General features: G+C 37.9%; 1 protein-coding gene and 1 pseudogene across 1 annotated transcript; both read left to right on the top strand.

Annotated features, from left to right (window-relative positions):
* Positions 1-25086, top strand: Med4 (mediator complex subunit 4). Its single transcript, XM_074043386.1, has 8 exons — positions 1-167; positions 7297-7363; positions 9980-10150; positions 12325-12382; positions 14269-14355; positions 19293-19424; positions 21181-22306; positions 23253-25086. Exons 1-7 carry the CDS (start codon positions 43-45, stop codon positions 21351-21353), a joined length of 813 nt encoding a protein of 270 aa, XP_073899487.1. The 5' UTR covers positions 1-42; the 3' UTR covers positions 21354-22306; positions 23253-25086.
* On the top strand, positions 14367-19285 carry LOC109691090 (sentrin-specific protease 2-like; annotated as a pseudogene).
* Positions 25087-25573: the final 487 nt, after the last annotated feature.

Below are 25573 nucleotides of genomic sequence, written 5' to 3'. Positions count from 1 at the left end.
CCACCGCTCACTGCGCATGCGCCGTTGTTGACCACCGGGAGTATGGCGGCTTCTTCGAGTGTGGAGAAGGAGAAGGACCGACTGGGAGGCGTCTCGGGATCGGCGAGCGGCAACAGCACGCGAGAGCGGCTGTTGTCGGCGCTTGAGGACCTGGAGGTCCTGTCTAGGTAATACTGCCGGCTGAGAGCCCGTAGAGCCGGTCCTGGGCCGAGCACTGACTCGAGCAGCTGGCCCTGCCTTTGCCTCGGTCCCTGGGGCTCTGCGGGGAGCCTCGAGCCCCGGTCGCGACGTGGGGTCCGAGCCCTCCGGGGCTCTGGGCGGTGTTTATCCCTTTAGAGGACACTTCAGTAGTGACAGTGACCCTGAAATCTCAGTCCAGTCAGCCCTGTGGCCCTTAAGTAAGGGTCCTTAAGAATGGCCCCCTCGTCCGCACTCAGAAGGCGCTGGGTAGACTGCACAGCACGCCAAAGCCCGGGAGCGTGAGCGCGTCGGACTTGGTGCAATTGCAAGTTGTTTGGGATGGCTGGAGTGCAGCACGTGTGGCAGAAATAGGAAATGATTGGATGTCGCTCTCCATATTGTCCCTTTCGTGATAGTCTTTCAAGGTGGAGTCCTCGTACATGTCTCACATTAACTTGGGTGTTAGTATTGTTATATATTGCCCAAGACCATAGTCTTAAAAGACATCTGATAGGAGTTTTCGTCTGAAAATATATGGTAGGTTCCTGTTGTCCAATGAGGTAATGTTCAAATACCTTAGCTTAGTGTGCAGCAAGGCCATTCTTCATCACCTCTTAATCCATACTGTTATCCTCAATTGCTACCACATCCCTCTGCCTTCCCTTCCCTTACCCGCTCGCCTCTGCCGGTACAGTCATACAGATGCACAGAAAGTGGTCATATGCAATGGAGATCCCTTAAGACTGTAATGGAACTGAGAGATTGGATCATGACATCTGGCACAGTAGTGCATCTTTGGTGTTTGTAGTGATGCTGCTGTAAGCGAACCTACTGTGCTGCAGAAAAGTATGGCACTGAAGTTCACGCAGAGCATGATACTTTTTAATAATAACCACTATCGCTATCGGATTGGGTATTTTATTACACATTTAATCGTGTTAGCGCATACTCCTCATGCAAAAAGTTTGATGTAAAACATCTTGCCAGGTTAATGCCTGCAATAGCCTCATACAAATCCTTTGCTTACGGTGTCCTTTGATTGCCTCACATTGAGTGATTGCCCTGTAACCTCTACGTTTGTATGAGTACATTCTATGAAGTTCCCACAACTTCCTTAAAGTTTGCTGTCCTTAAGCTAGGCATGTCTACTTCTGTAATAAAGCTAGTTGTACGTCATTTTCAGTGCCATTCCTACTCCTGTTCCACCTCCAACTTGGTGAATGATTAATTCATTCTTCAGAACTCAGCTCATATGTCACCTTTTCTGTAGTCAACATTCTTTTGGTTTTTTGGGGGCGGCACGGGGTTTGAACTCAGGGCCTTGTGCTTGCTAGGCAGGTGCTCTTACTGCTTGAGTCACTCACCAGCCTTTTTTTGTGATGGGGTGTTTTGAGATAAGATCTAGTGAATTATTTGCCCTGTGGCTGACTTCAGATGATCCTCCTGATCTCTGCCTCCTGAGTAGTAAGGAGCTACCTGCTGCCTGGCAGTAGTCAACATTCTTTGACAGTGTTAGAATCTTTCCTATTGTGTTGAACTATACGCATAATATTGCCTATTGATAAAAAGAACATGTGGACAAATTGGACATGGGAAATCTCAGCAATTAATAGTCAATACAGTGAACAAAAACTGAGGCACAAGGCAACTGTGTGATGTATTGCCTCTTTTGTACATGTTTGCACAGATTCATGCAATTTTTATGTTTCCTTCTTTGCCTGGTTTGTAGTTTGTGGTGGAGAATTTGTCACTTTCCTCATTGCTAATCCTCTTTAATGAGTGCCAAATTGACTAGTGAAAAGAGTCTAGCAAGATAGAGTATTCCTAGTATGATGTTTTCAATGAAATTATTAATGTATGTTGTATGTGGCATGACTATTTTGGGGACAACTAATTGAAGTCTCATTTAGTTCATGTTGAAGTCTTATTTTTTGTAAGTTATTAAAATGTAAATTAAAATCCCATAAATGTTGCTTACCACACTGCTTTTCTAAATAGGACTGACTTTCATTTAAACAACTCAGTGGGCTCAACCTAACCAGTGCTTTTAGAATCATTGGTTGGCCTGTTTCAGTGTCTAGAATACCTGGAAGAGGTAGCTATGTACTTCTGATACAAATATGTGTTTTATTGGATTCAGAACAGCTTGTCATTAATTGGAAAATACTTCTGAATCAATTTTTCTAGTTCTTTGAATTCTGGATTATGTTCTGTTTGAAGTATTCTCTTGAGCTCTTTGGAAGAATTCTCACCTGAAGTCTAGGTGTAATGGTTGGCTTTCACATCTTTGTTAAGGAATCTTGATGGTGCAATTTAGTGTGAAATTAGTCAAGTTAGAGTGTTCTTTATTGTTTATTTTGCTCAACTGTATGGTATAGGTTCGAGTGATTAATTTTTCTACAGATATGTTGTCTTCATGAAGAAATGACACTCCATTTAGGAAGTATCTGCTGTCTTGTTCTGAGTAATTCTTATCTTAGAATTTTGAATTTTTTACTTAGTGTATTTGCTGCGCCATACTTCTCACCTTTCTACTCATGAGCTCAGTTAATATCTTTTCTGAACTTTACTTGTTGTAGCATTTTTTTTTTTATTTTGCTGAATGGCCGTGGTATGTATTTCATACTCAACAAGTTTAGGAACTATTTTTCTGAGCCTGCCCATTCAGGGTAATGGTCTTTGGGAATTTCTTTTGACTTTGTACAACTGGGTACTCAGGCTTGAGATCTTGCCTTTGGATTACTTGGCTACTGGGCTGAAGTGTGTTTTCCTGATGTACAAATATTCCTGTAGGAATGCATATACTGATAGTCATGTTTTCTTCATATGAGAAAACATAATTAAGTATCAGTTATGTTAAATTTTAGAGTAAACTGAAATGTTACACCTGGTTGTGACCAGTTTACAACTCTCTATATTTGATTTTTTTTCTTTCATTACTGAGTATAGCATTTCCTGTCTGATGAGTTATTTCCCTGTGGAAGTTACTTAGTGAATCATTTAAATTTTCCTCAAGAACCCAAGTGTTTTTGAAACTCCCTCAGTCACTTATACGTGATCTGTTGATGCTCTGAGTTCTCTTTTGCTTTCTGTGAAAGATGCTGTAGTTCTGTTGTCCTTTCTCCAAAAGTGCCATAGATACCGATTTCTCATTTCTCATTCATTTATTGTCTCTCTCACTGTATCATTGACAAGTTGGTGATAGACGATAGACTTCTTCTTTACTTTTTTTTTTTTTTTTTTTTGGGCGGTACTGGGGTTTGAACTCAGGGCTTCACACTTACTGGTCAGGCACTCTACTACTTAAGCCATTCCACCAGCCCCTTTTTGGTTTTTGGGTTTTTTCTTTATTCATGTATTCATATGTGCATACATTGTTTGTGTAATTTCTTCCCCCTACCCCCTGCCCCTTTCCACTCCGCCCCCACCTCCTCACTTCCAGGCAGAACCTGTTCTGCCCTTTTCTCCAATTTTGTTGAAAAGAAGACATAAGCAATAATAAGAAAGACATAGCGGTTTTGCTAGTTGAGATAAAGATAGCTATACAGAGAGATTCCTAGCACTGCTTCCATGCACAAGTGTATTACAACCCAAATTGATTCATCTCTACCAGACTCTTCATTATTTCCTGGTCACCTTCCCATATTGACCTCTGTTGCTTTAAGGTTACTGTATGAGCTCCTCTGCCTGGGGACATCGAACACTTTGAAGTTTTGGGTTTCCTACCTAGCCCCATTCCTCCCATATGTGCTCTCCCCTTAGCGAGTGACCCCAGTCCAACAACATTACTGCCTTTGTCCTAGATCTAAAGTCCACATATGAGGGAAAACATATGATTTTTGGTCTTCTGAGCCTGGCTAACCTCGCTTAGGAAGATGTTCTCCAGTTCTGTCCATTTACTTGTGAATGATAAGATTTCATTCTTCTTCATCCACCAGCCCCTTTTTGTGTTGAGTATTTTGGAGATAGGGTCTTATGAACTATTTGTCTGCACTGGCTTCAAACTGTGATCCTCCCTCTTGAGTTGCTAGGATTACAGGCATGAGCTACCAACGCCTGGCGGCTTTTTCTTTTTTTTTTTTTTAAGTTGGTAATGTGGTTTGAACTCAGAGCCTGGCACTTGCTAGGTGGGTGCTCTACTATTTGAGCTATGCCACCAGCCCTGTTTTTCTTTTCTTTTCAAATCATTTATCCACTATGTTATTTTATTTGTTTGTCCCTAAAGATAAACAGTGCGTAATTGAAAATTAACCTTTTCTGTGATCCTGAAGACGGTCGGGAGTGGAGGTGGAAATCATGGCACTTTATGGTTTGCCACCAGTGGCCACTGAAATGTCTCCGAAGAATGAAGCTGCTTTAGGAGCTTTCAGAAAAGCCCTAGTATGTGCTTACTCAGACATAGTTCTGTGACCTGTGACCTGTGAAGTTATTCATTATCCTCCTGAATGAAATTTTATCTAGTTACATTTTATGAAAACATGAAAAGAAAAACTCACAAATGTACCTTACATATTTTTATATTGACTCTCTTGACTTTAGAAAAACAGTGGGTTTGAAATTTAGGATCAAATTTGTATAGCCTTTCAGTATATTTATTACTTTGTAAGATGTAACAGAAGTAGGTAGTCTCTAGAGGTATTTAAAAGAAATAGAAACATGGATTGCAGGCTTTTAAGTTTTTCTTAACCTGTTTGTAATTGAGAACCACTGTCCCACAGAAACCATGTTGATAGTCCTGAGGTTTCCGTACCAGTCTATTAATTCTCTTTACCTATAGTTCACCTAAAGTATAGGGCCACCAGTAATATAGGCTCTAATTACCCTTTGTAAATTACATTTCTGTGGGACAATGTGGCTGGATTCTAATTTGGTATGCCACAAATACATCTTTCATTCTTGTGGCAGGGTAGGACTTCTTCCTCACTGTACTCCCATGCATAAGACAGTTCTCGTAAGGCTTTCTGTGAATGTATATTCCCAAATTTACAAGAAAAACACATCTCTCATCATATGTACTCTGATCACCACAACTTCTCATCTATGGAATCTAGAAGAAAGGTTCATGTTACATTCTGTTTTCATGCAATATCAGTTTAGTCCATCAGCTAGTTCTACTAGTTCTACCTCTAAAATATATCCTAAATCTATCCATGTTTCTCCTGTTTCCATCACTAAATTCCAGCGGCGAGGACCTGATCAAAGCTATTGCTGTCTTTTGTATGGAATATTGCAAAAAGCACCTAACTTGCTTCCCATTCTGGTCTCTTATAGTCAGTTCACTAAGTAGCTCAGTGGTTGTTTAAAAATATAAATCTGATCATGTCATTTCCTTGTTTAAAATGGTGAAGTAACTTCTTACTGCACTTAAAATGAAACACTAATCTTTTACTGTGACTACAAGTGCTACCTCCCTACCTACTTTGTGTCCCTCTCCTTGGTGCTCACTCTGCTTTAGCTATACAGCCTCAAACCCATCTTTGGGCCACTGATCTTGCTATGTTTTCTGTCCAGCATTCTTTCCTCCCATAGTTCATGACTGGCTTCTCTTGTTTAATTTGTCTTCAAAGATATGGACTTCTAGGGGCCTCAGTTTAAGTAGCTAACCCATTTTGCCAGCAGTCTCTAATGTAACACACCTATGTTTTATTATTATTTTCCTCAACCCTTTTCACTCTGATTTTTTTTTCTTCTCTGTTATTCTTGTCTCCTGCATTAGGATTAAAGTACCATTGTTCATTTTTATAACCTAAGTATCTAGAAGTACCTTGTACATAATAGGTATTCAATAAACACTTAACGAACAAAGGAATGAAGACTGCATTCTTATGTCCAGTTTTTCATTCATTCAATAATTCATACACAGTAGTATGGGAAAGTAGTAATAGATAGGGTTCAGCACAGTTGGCATCATCCAGAAAAATGGTATGAGGCTAGCAGGAAGAAAAGTGGAAATATGAATGTAAAAGTAGCATGGCAGCCAGCAAGAAGTATTTGGCGTAGCTGTCCTCTTGTGTAATTTTTGTGGTGCAGGGCCTTGTGCATGCTAGGCAGGTTCTCTACCACTGAGCCTGCATCCAGCTCTTGGGTAATTTTCAAAAAGTCCTGGTTGTCACTAAGTTTGAAGGTAACATGCAGTTATCACCAGCTATACATTTTGCCTGATACTATTTCTTGATCAGATTTTCCTAACCTGATATGAATTTCCATATAGGAAAATTAGTGTATTTATTACATCAGCATTCTATTTTATTATAAGTATTTCTCTTAACTGATGAAAGTCTGTCTAATAAATTCAGTTAAAGTGAAGAATCTTTAAGAATGATTCATTTTTGCATTCCTTAATTTTTTTTTTTTTAACCTTAAAACAAATTTATTATGGTCATTCACTATTCTTTTCATATGAGACAGGGGTCAGGAGACTTTTCTGTAAGGGTCAGACAGTGAGTATTTTTGGGTTTTGGGAACAATATGGTCTGTACTATAGCTACCCAACTCTGCCTTTGCAGAGGGAAAGCAGCCATCAGCATGTACAAACCACTGGGCAAACCGTCTTCCAAGAAATCAAAAACAGCACATAGGCTGATTTGACTTGTAGAGCTCTGATAAAGTAGATTTTCTTGTAGAATTCACTCACGATGCATTGTCTGCATTTTCTAGGTGGGTTTCTTTGATGTGAGATGAAAACTTATCCTCTCATCAAGCAATCTTAAGGGAGACCTTTTCTGAGTTTGTCTGATCTTTCTCTGATTTTTTACAATTGTCTTTTGCAAACCTTTATCAAGTCTCAAAGCATTCAGCTTAGGCTTTTACAGAGAGAATTCTTTCTGTTCACAGTCATATTTCATTGGTAGTTGTTTAATAGATAGTTATGTAATTGTGACAGTAAGTAAAACTGTGTGAATAAGTTTGGTGCCAAATGCAGCTGAGTTCTGGTGAGAGCGCACTGTAGCTGGTGGGAACTGAAGTGCAGAGTGGACTGCAGGGCAGTAGCCATGAGTGTCCAGCGTGCTACAAGGACCTTGAGCCCCACAGTCAGTTGGGCAGGGAGCAGATAAGAAAGTTCCTATTGTATTTATTTCACAAAGGATTTCATTTCTTGATTTGTTTATCTTTTAGGGAACTTATAGAAATGCTGGCAATTTCAAGAAACCAAAAGTTGTTACAGCCCGGAGAGGAAAACCAGGTAAGTGACTTCTTTTTTAATTTAAAAGGCAATTCAAAAAATGATCATTTCTGCAAGTTTCCTAATTATTCTTACTTTGTGAGAGAACAGGAAGGTATTACTTAAAACCTTTTTTAAAGAAAGAAGATGACACGTTATATAATAGACTTCCTCATCATGTGCCTCGTCATAATCTTACTTTTATCCCACAGCATGTTTTGAGGGCAGAGAGGTTTCGTGAGCCAAATGCAGAAGTGTTAGGAAGCCTATTTTCTCTAAGGATTAATTCTCTCAAGAAGAGAGGGTGAATTCAGATAAGCCCAGAAGGTGGAACAAGCTTTCAGCCTTAGGGATGCAGTATTAGGATTTTTGTATTGTTTTTAGAAAAATAAAGACTAGAGATATGTTAATGGAAAACACCTGGTCTCAAATACTCTATTAATAAATACCCATGAGTACTTAATAAGGTAAGAGTTTATCTCAAATGTGCAAGAAGTGAAATTTGAGGCTTGACTTTGTTTCCTAGGTATTTACCAAATGCTTGCTACAGGCCAGGCACATGGACATGGTGTAGAAGGCAGTAACTGAGGCCCATGTCATCAACACTAACCTTCTTACTCTTGTTATGGAGTAGTAATTCTGCAAATTATACCTTGTACCTGGTACCTTAGATTGCTGTGTTATTTTCATTGAAATTGTTAAATATTTAGATAGAGATGTGCCCATTTGAAAATTTTCTAGCCACTATTCGTTTTATTTGAATATTTAGAATTTCATATAGAATCTTGGAGATAGAATGGATCCTAATGGCCTTCGGTTTAGCCTCCTTTAAGATTAAGCTCCAGTGAACAAATGACTAGAGGCTTATGGATAAGTGGAACTAGAACTCAAGTCTTCTGATTTTTAGTTGTTTAGTTGAATAATTTTTTTCCTGCTGAACAATAAAGAGAATTTTACTCTCTAGTAGTATACAAATTACAGTGTATTGTGTTATGTGTATACTTTTTTGGATTCTTTGAGTACAGGTCTTGCTCACCTTGAACTCTCAATCCTCCTGCCTCAGATTCCTATGTGCTAGAATTCCAGCATGTACCACCATGCTCAGCAATTGTGTGTACTTCTTGAAAGTTGTCTTGGAACTTATTTGCTTTGATAAGAACTTTAAAATATACCTGTCTTTTCTTTTCCCGAGCTGGGAGTGGAATTTAGGGCCTGTACATGCTGGGCAAGTACTCTACCATGGGCCACACTCCCAGACCTATGGGTACCTTTTATAGAAAGGAAAATTTGGCTTTCTTCTCCTATGGCTTGGGAAGAAATATGGAGATTATATGTCTATTGAACAAGTTCTATGGTTTTTTTTTTTTTCTTTTCAAAAACAGCTTTCTGTTGTTAGTTAGAATACTCATTACACATGGACAGAGGTTGTAGCTTAGTTTTCTGTCGTATCAGATGTCCTATAAAAATGAAGGGAGCATGACTCAAGTAATAGAGCACCAATCTAGCAAGTGCCCTGAGTTCAAGCCCCATTACAGCCAAAAATAAGGAACTTGAAGTATGCCTGTGGGTTTTGCCTTTTATGATTTTTTTAGAAAATGGAAGTGTTTTAAGGCTGACTTCATCTTAATTTCATAATGGGCGATGATGATGATAACTAACCTTTGCTGAGCTTGTCCTGATTGTACTTTGCATGCATTATATGATGTTGTAACATGTATTATGACAACCTATAATAGGTATTACTAGTATATCTCTTCCTAAGGAGAAAATAAGCTCAGAGAGGCTAGTAACTTTTCCTATGGCATAATTTGAGCAAATGAAGGGCTAGAGATTGAAGCCCAGACTTTCTCTTTTTTGTGTTTCAACTTTTGTGGCTTTTCCTCCCCCCAGTATCTACCTGTTTATTTGTTTTCAAATTACTTTTTTTTAGACCATTTTCATTGTAAGCAATACTATATGTAAAATCACAGATTTTGTGTTCCAGGTCTATTTTTTCTAGTATATGTTAGTACAGATGTATAACTGTAAAAGTTTTTTTTAAAGTTCTTGGTGTTACCTAAAATCATCTCAACTACCAAATTTTGAGAGGACTTCCATTACATTGTATTTCTAGAATTTTATCTTTCTGAGAATACTTAACATGCATGATACCCCTCATGACAACCTGGAAGTGAATAAACTTGCTGATTTTGGCATACAGCTAGGGTTTTTTTTAACTCAGGGCCTCATACTTGCTAGGCAGGCGCTCTACCATTTGAACTGGTCTGTCAGCCCTGTTTTGTGTTGGGTATTTTGAGATAGAGTCCTATGAACTATTTGCCTGGCTGGCTTTGGACTGTGATCCTCCTGATTTCTGCCTCCTGCGTAGCTAGGATTACGGGTGTGAGCCACTGGTCCCCAGCCATATTGCTAGTTTTGTTTTGTTTTGCATGAAAGAAGAACAGGAAAAAAGTAGAAAATCTTGATATTAAGTCTGGTTCTCAAAGTAATGATAGGTAGGCTCTTTTTTTTTTTAACAAAAATTAGGAATAGTATTTTGGAGGTATTAAAATTTCATAGCCTAACCAATTTGGATATTCTTTGTTTCATTGCAACATAGTCTTCTATTGGCTGATTTAGTCGACTGTTATCTGACAGGTCCTGGAGCTGTTAATTCACCGAGATGGGGAATTTCAAGAACTAATGAAATTGGCCCTTAATCAGGGAAAAATTCATCATGAAATGCAAGTTTTAGAAAAAGAAGTAGAGAAGAGAGACAGTGATATTCAGCAGCTACAGAAACAACTGAAGGAAGCAGAACAAATACTGGTGAGTTGATGGTTGGTCTTACAGTGAAACAGATGTTATTTAATCTGTTTCTAAAAAATCATTCTGTTATCAGTATTTCAGAAGGCAGAAAACTTGGCTTCCAAGTCTGAAAGTGACATAAATGAAAGGCTATTTATTGCCGTTCTCCTTTTCACTTACTTACTGTACACTTACTTACTGAACTACATTTTCATTATTTAAAGAGTTCATAATTTTTAAAAGATTTCATAATACTGAATTACAGAAATGGGAAGTTTTACTTTTATCATGATCTAATGTTTCAAGTATTAATAGTCTAAGATTTCAGCTTGTAAAATATTTTGAAATTGGTAAAAATATATACTAATTTTATGCATTAATTTACAATAATTTATTTGGTCCTCCATCTTAAACTGAGTGATTTACATGTGTCAAGGACCAACTCTAGTTTTTCAACTTTGTCATTCTTGACTTTTGAAGAGGCAATTTATTTGTAATGTAATTTTCATATAGAGGTATTACAAATGTAGCTGAGTTTGATTTTCATATGGATCAGAATTGCTGGCATCCTTATCCCTGATAAGTTTCTTCAAAGATGTGCCAAAGTGTACTAAAATAAGTAGGATCCTGAGAGGTTCTAAGTAACTTCGTCACTCCTACTTCAGGGACAACCCCAGGTAAATGCTTTTTAAAAAATGCATTTATATTAAAATCTATTTTTTCTTATGAAAAGCATACAAAGAAATTCAGAAAGTAGAAAGAAGAAGGAATAATTGCTTAAGTTCCATGACTCATACAATATCACTTTTCACAATTTGGTCTGTTTCCTTTTAATCTTAGCTGTTTTTTTTTTTTTTTTTTTTTTACTTACCTTTTTTATTTTATTATAATTAGGAGGCAGTAATTACAATAATTACCTTTGTGTAATTATAATTTAATAAATTACTATTTATTAAAACATAAAGCATTTTCCATATAATTGTAATATCTTTGTTTAGTTTTCCAAGTTTGTGTCATAAATAATGCTTTAATGAATATTCTTGCAGATAAATTTTTTTCTTCTGCATTTTGGGTTATATTTAAATCAGATTTCCAAAAATGTAATTATTGAATTAAAGACAGCATAAAGACCATAAGAGTGGATTTTTTGAGTAGAGAGTAATAAGTAATTTTGATTGAGTGCCTAGGGACCAGGCCCTAATGCTTTGCATTTTACATACATTAGCTCAGTCTTCATAACAACTTACATAACATCAGAACCATTAGTAAAATGAAGAAACCCAGACTTTAAATAACTACCTTGCCTAATGAAGTTAAAAAATAGAGAGATGCAAATTAAGTCTAGGTCTCTGTGACTTCATACTCCTAACCACTGAGGGTATACATAGACTAGGTTAATTGGTTTCACTTTGCCATTAGTGAGTTTAGGGGGCAAGGCGCATGCTTTGCTGGTAGCAATCATTAAGCATTAGGAGATATACCAATGAATAAAAAGATAAATCCAAGCATGTTTCTAGAAAAGCTTTTTACTTCTATTTATTTATGTATTTGCTGGAGAGATAGCTCAGTGGTAGAATGCTTGCCTAACATGTGCAAGGCCCTGGGTTAAGTTCATTTCCCACCACTGAAGAGAAAGAAAAAGAAAATGCAATTTCCTCCCTTCCCCCAGACTACCAGCCTTGATTTTGGTTGTTTTGGTTTTTTTGAGCCACAGTTTCACTGTGTAGCCCAAGCTGCCTTAAACTTGTGGTCCTCCTTCCCCAGCATCCCAAATGCTGGCAATAGGGGCAGCATTGGGCTCAGAATCAGAAAAACATTTTTCTTAGGTATTTTATCCTTGACCTAGATGCAAGAATAGGATGCTTTTGAGTGATACATAGTACATAGTCTGGCTCTTTTCTGCATGTTTATGATAAATGACTGAAAGGGAAAAAGAAAATGTAAACCCTCCAATTTATACTTTATTTTTAACAAGTATTTGTGAATGGGAGACTGAATAAACGAATGTAATTATTTCTTTCATTAACTATAACTGTAGTATTAATGGTACTAAATGGTGTTTCAACATATTACAGATAGATTCTAGAGATTTCCAAGTTTTGAAATTGTTCCTGTGAATAAGTAATCTTTCGCTCACCATGCTTGATAGAGTTAAGAATAAATCACATTTCTTTTTTTAATGCTGTTTAAATTAGGCAACAGCTGTTTACCAAGCAAAAGAGAAACTCAAGTCAATAGAAAAAGCAAGAAAAGGTTAGTACCTTGGGAAGACTGGATGACCTGAAAAACTCATCTTCTTTCAGGAACCTGATGAGAATATTACTGGTAATCATTAGCTGCTGTTGAAAAGATCCCCAATAAATTTTTATTTTGTTATGTCTTAGCCTTGTTATAGGTAGGCATCCTTAGGGAGATAGAAGTTTCACATCCTTTCTTGGGTTATAAGAAAAAAATAACAGAAGGTAATTTATGGCTATGTACTCAATGTACAATAAAGGCAATGGTTGATAAAACTGTAGGAAATAGGAAAGAACAGTGGGATTTGAATTGGATCTTGAAGACTGGCACAGAATGAAAGAGAATATCCATTGAACAACTCAACTGGGAGCTAGAAGTAGCTGTGGGATGCAAGGACTTTATGGTGTGGAGGCCTAGCATTCCTTCCTGCCCTGCTCTCCTCCTCTAAAAGGCTGACATCAGGGCAGGGGGAATGGCTCAAGTGGTAGATGCCTGCCTAAAAGGCTTTATGACATGGCTCTTATTGGATCTTTTAGTTCACACACTAAAAAGAGAATTGTAATTAAAAGTTTGGTTGCTTGCCTTTAATGATTTATAAACTTGATTTACATTTAATCATCCTAAATTTATTGTCTTTTTGGGAATCTACTTTTTGATTGGTACATATGAAAAAACAGAGATGGTGGATTGACCTTCTTGTGGTAGGAAACAAATCTCCAGAAGAGGCGACTGAGCCTGGCTACCTGAAATCTAGACCATGATTTTGTTTTGTTTTTAGTCCTCAAAAATTTTGCACACATACACATGTACTTTGTGACACTGAATGAATGAAAAGTGAGTTTTCACTTCTTGGAGATAATTACTATTAATGTTTGGTGTGTGTCTCTCCAGATTTTTTCTGTGAGTAAGTGTATTATAAAAATACAAATGTGTACATGTATTTAAAACAAAAGTCAAGTTATGCTCTACATATTCAGCAGCTTTTTCACCTACCCTTTCTATCTGCAACTCTATTGATAATGAATACATTGCATACAGTATACCCTTGGTATCCATGGATATATAGTTCCTAGGTGACCACCTTTGAGGAAAAAGCCACATATGCACAGGATGCAGAGTTGCATGTGCCTGATTCATTTTTCCGATAATCCTACCCAACTTCCGTTGAAGACATGCTGCCTTTCCACAAACCTAATATTTTCACTTTATCCTAAATTAAGCACATTAATTTTTCTCCTGCTTTTGAGAGGCAAATTTTCACAAAATTCAGAGCAGGAAAGCACTCAGTAGATCACACAATGGTTTAAACACAACTAACGATAACACGGGACTTACTGAGAGCTTCTTTGCATCAGCTGAGCTGCACACAGGAATTTAATTTTTTGTTTTTTGGAATTTCTTTATCATTTTTTCTTGTACTGCTCTTGATCAAAACCATGTATAAAAAAATCCATGCATAAGGTGGACTTACTGTACATCTTTCTACTCGGGTCTATTTAAGCCTTGTTAATCACATAGAGCAATGTGAACCGTTGACTTCATAGGTTGCTTGTCATTGGAAAATGAAAGCACTGTTTGCTCTACTGTATTTGTATTCTTTGTTGCTTTTCAGAAGAGCAATGGTATTTGATGGTAGTTATTGAGACTATTGAGCATTATCCAGCTAGTCTCTCATTTGTTTCTTTAATTGAGCTGATTTTGCTGAATGAGTGTCTTGTTTAATTTGGAAATATTTATCACCTACGTTTACAGTATATATCATGTGAGGTCATGGAAGGTAGGTGGCTGAGATTATCCTATTTTCAGATAATTTAAAAATAAGTGTGGTGTATAACTGTGATGTATGCACTTCTAAACTTACATGTTTATTAAACTATTAACTGTTTCTTTAACTCTCTTAGGTGCTATCTCTTCTGAAGAAATAATTAAATACGCACATAGGATTAGTGCAAGCAATGCTGTGTGTGCCCCACTGACTTGGGTTCCAGGTAAAAATGTTTCTCTGTTATACTAGATATGTATGATTTTGAAAAATCTTAGCTATCAGTGTAAAGAATAGATTTAAATATAGAATGTATTTATTCTATATTAAAACCATCTGTTAATAAAGATATTTTCATGTGTTGAATGTCACAGATAGATAGATAGATGCGTGTTCAATTTGATTTTCTACAAAGCCATTGGCACTGGGCACTATGTTTCTTTCTATTTTTGAAATAATAAGTTACTAATTTTGAAAAGTATAGGTTTGTATGTGATGCTTCCAAAACAGTAGATTTATATGTTGTGAAACCCAGGCTAGGGTGGCCAAGGTGTCAAAAGTAGCAGTGGCAGCTGTAGCTGTGGGGTTTGTGTTCAGAGTTTGTTGGCCACCACTGCTGCTCAGTCCTGGTATATACAGCAGGCTGGTTAGGATTAATGGCACCACCATTGTCCTTTTGTGTGACCTACTGATGCTTCCTTGTCAAGGCCCTTCTAAAGAGGTGGCTCTCCAAACAGTGCTGTTTTCTATAGTGGACTGAAATACCAGCTAAAACATCTAGGTTAGCTTGCTTTATTCACCAAATAAAAAACTACAGTGCTGTCAGTTTATTTGGATTCCTATTCCAGCTGACCACCAAGTCCATGGTAACTTCTGCTCATAGTAGAACACAAATGTTCTACCCTCAGGGGAGTATTTTCAAACTCTTCATCTTGTGAACTGACAGGTTCTGGATCCTGGAACAACATGCTCAAACTGGGTAATAAATCTCATAGTGGAATAAGATTATCCAAGGAGCAGAGGTTTCACTTTGAAATCAGAATGCTATAATAGAAGACCAGGGAGCTGTTGCCTTGGCAAAGTTATTCCAGAGAGTTCCTTTTCATGGAATCGTCAGGAAGTATAACAGAGGTGATTTCTGAAGAGAGTGGCAGGGTCTGAGGTATCCCCCTTGTGCTATAGAGAAGGTTATTCAAGAAGAGGCCAGAGAGAAGTACTGAAGGCTATTGAAGTGACTTAAAGAAGGAGGTTATGAAAACGCTGTCCCTCCTCTAACTTCAGAGTTCTCAAAGAAGCCAGGTGGACACATTAAAGACCAAGGCTAGGTGGAAGAGTAGAATCAGAGTCAGAACAGCTCCTAAACAGTATAGAGTTGTTGAAACAAGGGGACCTCTTGGTCCAATGAGAAGTGAAAAGAGATGTTCTAAGGGGGAAATTTGTGATATAGAAAAAAATGGCTGGAATCAGAACTGAAAGTGAAAGTAAAAGGGAATACCAGCTGGAACCTGACCTATCAGAAGTACTGCCCCAACTCCACCCTGGCAGGGGAAATCATGTCTTACTCGGGAGGAAAAATGTCAATACTTGAGGCAAAGGAAAAGAATTTTCCTTTGAAAATTCTTGCTCGAATTTATAGAAGACATGGTAAAGGAAATCAGTAATACCCTAGGCCATAGCCAACGGGATGAGATCCTAAGTAGGCTTTCAAATTATGAATTACTCGAGATATCCAGACCTTAAAGAACTAGCACTGGCTCAATGATGAGGTAATTAATTTTTATATGAAATCTTCTACTGGAAAGAAAGAAAAAGCAATGCTATTTAGCACTTCGTGCATTCAGTACTTCATTCTCCTAATTTAAGGCTGGGGGTTACCAAGCACTAAAAAGATGGACCAAAAGGGTAAATCTCTTTGAACAAGAATTTATTCTGGTGTATATTTGTCAGATGGTGCGTTACAGCCTTGTGGTGATGGACATTTAGAGAAAGCGTGGAGGTGAATTCAAGTATGATACAGTTGATACATTGTAAGAATCTGTAATTGCCACAGTATACCCCTACCCAGCACAACCATAAAGAAAAAAAAAATCTGAATTCTATGGGACAAAAGGGCCACAGCATTTATGAAATTCTCCTTCAGTATTTATAGATAAAAGTAAGACCAAAAGAAATACTGATCTGAATCTTCTAGAGCAGACCTACTATAGCCTGAAGCCACATGAAAATCCTCAACAGATGAATAGGAGTGATCGTGGAATGTTTACTGATACATACGCAGATTGCATTCCTAGGGACAAGTCTACCTCATTTACTCAGCACCAGATGCTGCTCTTCTAGAATAAGATAGTGTGGGAAATCTTTCATCAGCAGTTGCTGTGACATTGCCCCACATGGTCTTTCTGGCTGCTGGTGGTTCTTTTGTGGACATTTCCATAAACCGTATGCATTGTGGGCCTTTCTCCTCTCTTATAGGTACTGAGCTGTCGAAAGTGCATAAAGGTGCCTCTGTACAGTAATTCAGACTTGGGGTGCGAGGGCTGCTTGCAGCACTGTCTATAAGGCTATTAAGCCCATACAAAACAAATGTGAATTCACATATTTCTGTTTTAAAGAGTTACTTCTCTGTAAATATGGGAAATGCAGGATTTAATCTATGAATTGTTAACTTCTGTGTGTTTGTTTACGTGTATTCATTTGCAAACATTGGGTGGTGACCATTTCCCACTGCTCTTTCACAATTAACTCTAAATTATTTGTTGAACAGGTTCCTTTCTGAAAGGAACATTAATCAAACTGCCATTTCTTGCTGAAGATAGGACATCGCAGGGCAAGAAAGTTTCATTAAGTTCTCTTAATGCTGGAGCAGTAGCTACCATCTTGAAGTTAGGGACCTTTTTTTCTTTTTGGAGGCTTGAAAATGACAGGAGAAGTGAAAATGCTGTGGGAAGGGCCTGGTTGCCTTTCAGAGGGAGTCTGACACTACTGTATTGTGAAACATGGCCATGTACCTACAGAAGAACCTCATGGTCATTTTATAGAGATTTCCTTTTCTGGAATTGAGGTGACTTGGCTTACTCTTGAAACTGAATTGAAGTAACTGTAACCCTCAGTTTCCATTTTTGTTCCAGGTCTGGTTGAGCATTAACAGCCTGAGCTGTTTATTTCAAAAAACACTATTCAAGGGCTGATGGAGTGGCTCAAGTGGTAGAGCACCTGCCTAGCAAGCTCATGGCCTTGAGTTCAAGCCCCAGTCCTGCCACAAAAACAAACAACAAAAACACTATTTAACTTACTATTTTTCCTCAGAATGTTTCTTTTTCTATATATTAAACCAAAATTAAGTTTTGTACTCATTAACATCCTCCTACTCCACCTCCACTGAAATTTAGAAGAAGATTTAGTACTTGGCTCTGAGTTGCCAGCTGTACAATAATCTATTTTGCATATGGAAGTTTGTATTTAATATTTTGTTCTCTAAAAACCTTACAAATGTGGTGATGCATTTTTAATTTCAGAAAATTGAGAGTTGCTCAGAACATATTTAATAAGATTGAGTGCTGAGTGTTGCGTTTTTGATGTAATAAAAAGTTGTCTGGCAGGGGAAAAAATAAAAAAAACAGCTGGCCAGAGTCATTAGGATTTCCACAAAGGATCCAGCCTGAGAAACAGACAGTCCCAACACTCTCTAGGTACTAAATTTAGGCAAAGTGATGAGCATCCAACAGCAAACACACAGGTGTGGAAAGAGCTGAGTAATTAGTAATAGTAAAGAGTAATAGACTGTAACTGTATTGACAGTGGATAAAATATAAAAGATGCAGACCCAAGAATGAGAGATGGTTGTCTCAACTTGAGTCACTCATAAAGGTACAGTTTCACTGTGCTGAAAGCACTAAGGGGAGCTACATTCTTGGGCAAGGCATGTGGAATTGGTGAGAATCATCACCAAAAAGTTGTCCAAAACTGGCATTGTTTTCATCAACCCAGACTACTATTTAGTCTTCTTTCATAATAGAAATGACAATACCTGCTGCTGATATTCCACTCAAAAGCTATAGGGGTGACAAGATTAAAGAGGCTGACTAGAAAAAGGGTTTACTTTAGACAGTCCTTCCAGTAAGCATTCTAGTCCTTTCTGATAGGTGGTCTTATCTGGTCTCCTGTAGAATATGTATCATTATTTCTCTTAATAGAAAATGAAATTGAATTAGAAGAATTGAGGGCATTATCATTTGGAATGTTTGCTACAACAACTATCTTTTCTCGCTTTTTTCCTATAGATAATGGTATATTTTTGGGAAGATTCAGAGAAATAAAAATGCATGCATTTTGAGAAACAGTATACAATGCTCTTAACACTTGTAGGATGACCTTCATGTTCCAAAATCTAAAATGCAGCTTCAGCTGTGCATAATGGCTCATTCCTGTAATCCCAGCTATTTGAAAGACTGAGGCAGAAGGATCCTAGGGAGACTCCTGTGTCAAAAAAAATTGGGGCAGAGTGGTAAAACACAACTGTAGTTGCAGCTGTTCAAGAGTAGGAGATCAGGAGGATCAAGGTTTGAGGCCACCCCAGGCAAAAAATTAGCAAGACCTCATCTCAACAAATAAACCAGGCATGGTAGACAACACTGTAATCCCAGCTATGCAGGAGGTGTAGATAGGAGAATCACAGTCTGAGGCCTGCCCTGGGCAAGGAGAGGGAGACCCTATCTGATCTGAAAAATAAAGCCGCTGGCCTCCAGTGGCTCACATTTGTAATCCTAGCTGTTTGGGAGCAATTTGAGGCCAGTGGGGCAAAAAAATTCATGAGGCCCCATCTCAACAGAAAAAGGCGGGTGGTGTGCACCTGTCATCTCACCTATGGCAGGAAGTGTAAAATAGGATTGTAGTCCATGCCATCCTGGGCAAGACTCTATCTCCAGAATAACCAGACGAAAAAGGACTGGAGACATGGCTCAAATGGTAGAGCACCTGCCTAGCAGATGCAAAGTTGAGTTCAAACCCTAGTGTGATCAAAAACAAAAACAAAACCCTCAAACTAAAAATGTACGTTGAGTTTTTATATGTGAACCATGGCAAATTAGTACTTCAAAGAACTTACTGATCCTTTTTTATTTTTTCTTAAACATGGTTGAGTTAAAAGCAGTCTTTGTTGTTTAGGAGACCCACGAAGACCATACCCAACTGACTTAGAGATGAGAAGTGGGTTGTTGGGTCAGATGAACAACCCTTCCACTAATGGCGTGAATGGACATCTACCCGGGGATGCACTCGCAGCAGGCAGGCTGCCAGGTAATGTTACCCCAATGAATATTTTCAAGCTGCTAGCTGGCTGCAGACATCCGAGAGTCCAAACCCAACTCCATTGTCCAACCATTTTAATAGCTGGGTTGTCTGGCAGTTTACCCTGCTCTCTGCTGTTTACTTTTCTAGATGGAGGTTGTGAAATTAGGCCAACCTGCTTTTCTCTCCCTTATCTGTTAACGTTCTCATTTTCCTCAGCTTTGGACCTTTCCTTTTTTATTATTTGTTTGTGAGGCATGCTATGCAAAATAAATACAAATTTTGTGACTTCCATGAGGCAGAACATGTGTAAAGTAGAAAGCGACATTTTTAAAAGGGGAAAACATTCCCGTTCTGAGCAGTCTCTTCAGCATGTTATTTCCATTAGCTTCCTAAGTACAGACTTGAGAACTAGCTGTGCACATATTATTTTCCTTTGATATTCCCCATCTTTCTCATTGCGATTGTACTGGATTGTATGCCAGTCACAGTCCAATCGGAGACTGTGAACAGGAAAATTGAAAGAATTATTAACCAGTAACAATGTACTGCTAAGGGGTAAAGAGAACTTTTTTTTTTTTTTAAGTACAGGAATAGCAACATATTTTATCTGGGACCAAGGCACAGGGTCCATGGAAAGGTCCTCCCCAACCCCATCCCAAAGCTGGCATTATGTCATGGCACCATCATTGGAGGTATGGTGTAACTGTGGCCTCCAAGACAGAGAAGTTAGATGGAGTTTCAGAAGCTAGCATTGACAAGCAGGAAATTACACACTGGGGTTCTGGCAGACTTACTGGGAAACCACCCTTTGGAATTGTGGTAAAACCTACTAGGAAGCCACCTTTGCAATGCCCATGAAAGTTCCTGAGGGCTGAGTGTCACTTGACCTGCACACCAACCAAAACCCAGCAGGACTAAAGGGAAAACCGCCCTTAGTACAGACATGAAGCCTGTTCTGCAGAGTCCCACCCGTGCCCTCTACTCAAAGCTTGATGTTGTAACAGCCAGCCCAGGAGAAATGGTTTTAGGGTTCAGAAAGAATAATTGAAGCACACTCCTCTCATTAATATAACTGTCTTTTGACTCTTTTTAAATCTTCCTTCTTTCTCTTCATAATAAACTACATCTTCTTTGCTCTTTTTCTTTTCTTCTTGTGACTTAGGCACTTTTTTGTAAGGTATTTCTTAACATCCATTGCCACTCAACTTCTCCGATCAGTTATTTCAATAGCAGCTTCTCTGTCTTCTAAGAAGTTATTTAAATCTATCATAATACTTAAAGTAGTGGATATTATTACCCATTTCAAATATATAGAATAAATTATATGACCTGACAATTATATATTACATGTATATATATTCATGAACACAGGAAATGTTTGATTTTGTAATTATAAATGTTTTACCAAAGAAAAAGTAAATATTTGAATAGTTTCTTACAGAGTAGTATTTTTTTTTAAATAACAGGTTCCTACTTGCTAACACATCATGCTTGATCTTCTTATTTTGACCTTCCTTAATTTAGCATAATGTGTATTTGTTTTTGTTTTTGTTTTTTTAGCTTTACTTACTTCAGTGACTTGGGATATAGCTCTACATGATAGAGCATGTGCTTAGCATGCGCACTCACCACCCCCACCACACAAAACACACACACACACACACACACACACACACCCTCAAATTGTATAAAGGAATAGTAATTGAGAAGTGGGTTAACCACAATAGGATGGTTCTGATGTGTGCTGGTTTCTTTTCCGCAGATGTCCTTGCTCCGCAGTATCCATGGCAGTCAAATGACATGTCAGTGAACATGTTACCACCAAATCACAGCAATGACTTCTTGCTGGAACCTCCTGGGCACAATAAAGAAAATGAAGATGATGTGGAGGTTATGTCAACAGACTCCTCAAGCAGCAGCAGTGACTCTGACTAGAAGCACCTGTGAGGCAGCACCCAGCACTGAATACCATAGAATTTTGTTAAAACAGTAGTGGGGAAATATAAGCTGCTCTCTTCTGAGGAGCAGCCACATAAATACTGGCCATGGTGGAATTGTGCAGCCCATTAAAAATCAAAGTGGATTTTCTTTTACAGCCAGAAAAAATCGTTTTAGCTCTTAATCTGCGAGGCAAATGTTTGGGGATTAGTTAAAATGTACTGTTCAATAGTTCAGTGCTGCCCCATGCTGCCCTGTCCCAGCTGTGCTGGATTTGTGCATAGTAGTTCTGGAAATAGATGTGAAGGAACTGACCTGTGTACTTGTCATCAGCAGGCTTCTGGGAATTATTTTTTAAAGTTTTTTTTTTTTTAAAAAGGTGGCAGATTACGAAATGTGAATCACATTTCAGAGTAAAACTTCTCGTTTAAAGGCAAGTCTCAGAAGAACGTCTCAGCTGTACCATTTGTAATTAGTGTAAATAAATTTGCTTTTGTTGGTACTTTTATTTAAATTTAAATTTAAATATACTTTCAGTGTAGTTAGAAAATAATTTCTGTAAATCTCGTTGGATTATGCAGTGAGAGTGTACATGATGTAATGAATGTATCTGAACAAGTAATGACAGCTAGTAGGTTTCTCAGGCAGATGCCTACACTCCTATTCTTAGAAGAAATAAAATACTTTTATCAATTGTTGAAAATTTACCGTACTCTTAATCTGCTTTCAAGAATAAATTGTATGAAAAGTTTTAGAACAGAAGGCAGTCATCTCTTGCCCTCACTTTCCCTTTTCTTTTTTTGTTTTTGGTTTGTTTTTTGAGACAATGTCTTGCTAAATAGCCCAGACTGGCCTTGAACTTGGGAGTCTGCCTGCCTCAGCCTCCCGAGCACTACCTGCCCTCTTATTGCAGTTTCTCAGGAGTCACTTGTAACCACTTTTCATTTCTGGTGAGTATTCCTTGTCTAAATAAGATGCTTATATAGCTGTTTCTGATTTAGCAATTTCAGACAGTAATTCCAAATGTACCATAATATCCATTGTAGAACATTTAGGAAAGCACATATAGTAAAGCACAAAGAAAACAAAATGTTAGCATTCTACCCAGAGTTAACACCAGTTAACATTTTTGGTATAGATTCTTTTTTAAAATCTACATGTACTTTTTAAAAATGAGAATATTTCTTGAGTTAATTGTGGTATTGGGATTTGAACTCAGGGCCTCACGCTTTCTAGGCAGGCACTCTACCCTTTGAGCCACACCTCCACCCCTACTTTTTGTTGGTTGTTTTTGAACTGTTCACTCAGACTGGCTTTGAACACTTGATCCTCCTGGTCTCTGCTTCATGCGTAGCTAGAATTAAAGGCATGAGCCATTGCACCCGGCATTGTGTATGTTGTTTAATCATTAGTACTCTCTATATCTTGAACTGAGAATTCTTTTTTCCAGCTTTATTTTCCCTTTTTAGTTATTTTTGATCTTAAGAAAAATTGGAAACGAACAAAGAAGCTAATCTTAGAATTCCACTATGTAGAATTAAGAACACTTACTACTTGAGTGTCTTTCTCTCTAGGTTTATAGCCGTGAATGGATAATATATCTAATTTTAAATCTTGTTCTGTTCATACAGTAGTAGGAATATTTTTTTACATGTGGATACATTCTTTTTGGAAAGATTTGCTTTAGTGGCTAACGTTCCATTATATGAATTGCTGTATATATCTGCTTTTTTGCTACTGGATTTACACAATTTTTTTTTCTATTTATGTACAAACTTGTTGCAATTTTTGGAATGTGTTTTTCAAGTTTTTTGATATTTGTCAGTTTTCAGTTATGCTGTTACAAATCACCATAAATTTGTTGACTTAACACAAATCTGCCTTACTCTTTTATAGGTCAGAAGTCCACAGTGGGCCTCGAGGAACTAAAGCAAGGTGTGGGCAAGGCTGCCTTCTTTCCTGGGTGTTCTGGGGGAAGCAGTTTCTTTCCCTTTTCCAGATGTTAGAAGTCGTCCTTATTGCTGGGCTCCAGACTGCTAGTTGAGTCTCCTACATGCCTAACACCCTTTGTACTTTTTCTGTGTTTGAAGAATCCTTGTGATTATACTGGGCCCACTGAAAGGATAATCCAAAATAATTTTTTTATTTTTAAAGTCAGCTGATTGTCAACCTATTCTATTTGCTACTGTATTGTTAAAACTGATACTGGGTAGGTTAAGTATATTAAGTATATTTTTCCAATTATGGTACTTGAAGTTACAAAGATTTTACCAGGACATACCTTATAAGCCAAGGAGCATCTGTATTTACTATAGCAAGGGTGGAAGTAACCCTAGTGTCCATCAATAAGTGTGTAGTATATACATACGATGGAATATTATATGGCCTTCACAATAAAGGAAATTCTGAAACACGCTATACAAATAGACAAGCCTTGAGAGCATTATGCTAAGTGAAATAAGCTAGTCGGAAAAGGATAAGCACTGTATGATCCCACTTATATGAGGTGCCAAGTGTAATCAAATTCATAGAGACAAAATAGAAAGGTGGTTAGTTATCAGAGGCTGGGGAAGGGGTAGTGGGTAGTTAGGTTTTAGTGGGTATAGAGTTTCAATATGGGAAGATGCAAAAAATTTTGGAGATGGGTGGTGGTGATGGCTGTACCAATAGAGCTGTAGTCAAAGTATCTGGAGAAACTGGAGCCTTCATATGTTACTGGTATAAAATAGAGCATAAACTGTTTGACAGTCCTCAAGTTAAACCCTGTCAACCCAGTAATTGTACTCTTAAGTTTATCCCCAAGAAATGAAATCATGTCTATACAAAAATTTGTCCATCAGTGTTTCTGGAAGCGTCCAGAATAGTGAAAAAGAAATAACCCATGATGTCTCCACTAATGAGTGGGTAAATAAAATGTGGTATATCCATATAATGGAATAGTATTCAGCTATAAAAAGTCATGAGGTATTGATACATGCTACAACAAAGATAAACCTTGAAAATATGAGACTAAATTATAAAAGTGAGATACACAAAACCACATGTACAATTCTGTTTAGGTGAAATGTCTGGAGTAGTCAAATTTTTAGAGCCAGAAAGTAGATTAGTAATCTCCAGGGAACGAGAGAGAGAGGGAGGATGAATGCTAATGGATATTGGGGTTTTTTTTGTTGCCATTGTTGGTTTTGTTGTTTTGGTGGTACAGGGGTTTGAACACAGGGCCTTGTGCTTGCTAAGCGGCACTCTACCACTTGAACCAGGCGCCGTCCCTTTTTACTTTAGATGTTTTTTGAATAGTGTCTCACATCTATGCCCAGGCTGGCCTGGACCACAATCCTATTTATGCTTCATCCCACATAGCTGGGATGACCAGCGTGAGCCACCATGCCCAGCTTTTAATGGGTGACATGGTGCCTGGTGATCTTTTTGCCTGGGCTGGCCTTGAACCATAATCTTCCCAGTCTTCACCTCCCAAGTAGCTAGGATTGCAGGAGTGAGCCACTGGCACCTGAAATTAAATGGTGGTTCTTGAATAACTGAGTATACTAAATACTACTGAATTGTACAATTTAAAAGGATGAATTTTACATATATGAATTCTATCTCAATGGAAAAGTATAATTGAATTTGAAAGTTATGACAACATAGGTAAACAAGTTAGAACAATATTTGTCTTGCAACTTCTGTACCTTCCATGGAATAAAATTGTTCTCTAGATTATTGAAACACATGCCATGAAATGAGTGTGAGATTCCAAAAAGTATAAGTATTTTGTCTCAGAGTTCAATTTCTTTACCTTTGTATTAATCAATATGAATTCTTATAATGGCATACCAATGTATACTAATTCCATAGTGTCATTTTGCAGTCAATAAAATACTAATAAAAAAAAGGTCCCACAGCAAAGGGGAAAGGAGGAGGGCACAGAGAGGAGACAGATGCACTTAAGGTAAAATTTTAGTGCTTGGTGGGTAGAAAAGGGATATGTGGAAGTTAATTGGTCAGTTTTTATTTCTGGCATGTTTAAATTTTTTCACATAAAATTTTTCCTTTGTTTTCCACATTGAAAATCTGCCCCCTCCCTCCCATACACCTCTTTTAAAATGCCAAGGAACAGAAAAGCTTGGCCTCTTTTCTAAAAGGTGGTTTTGATGTTCCAAAACCCCAGTTGAGGGCTGGCAGACATGGAAGGAGTGGGTAGGAGCTTGCCAGACTGA

This window comes from Castor canadensis, chromosome 10, assembly GCF_047511655.1.
Source record: "Castor canadensis chromosome 10, mCasCan1.hap1v2, whole genome shotgun sequence".
Taxonomy (NCBI): Eukaryota; Metazoa; Chordata; class Mammalia; order Rodentia; family Castoridae; genus Castor; species Castor canadensis.
This window is presented reverse-complemented; position numbering and strand designations above follow the sequence as displayed.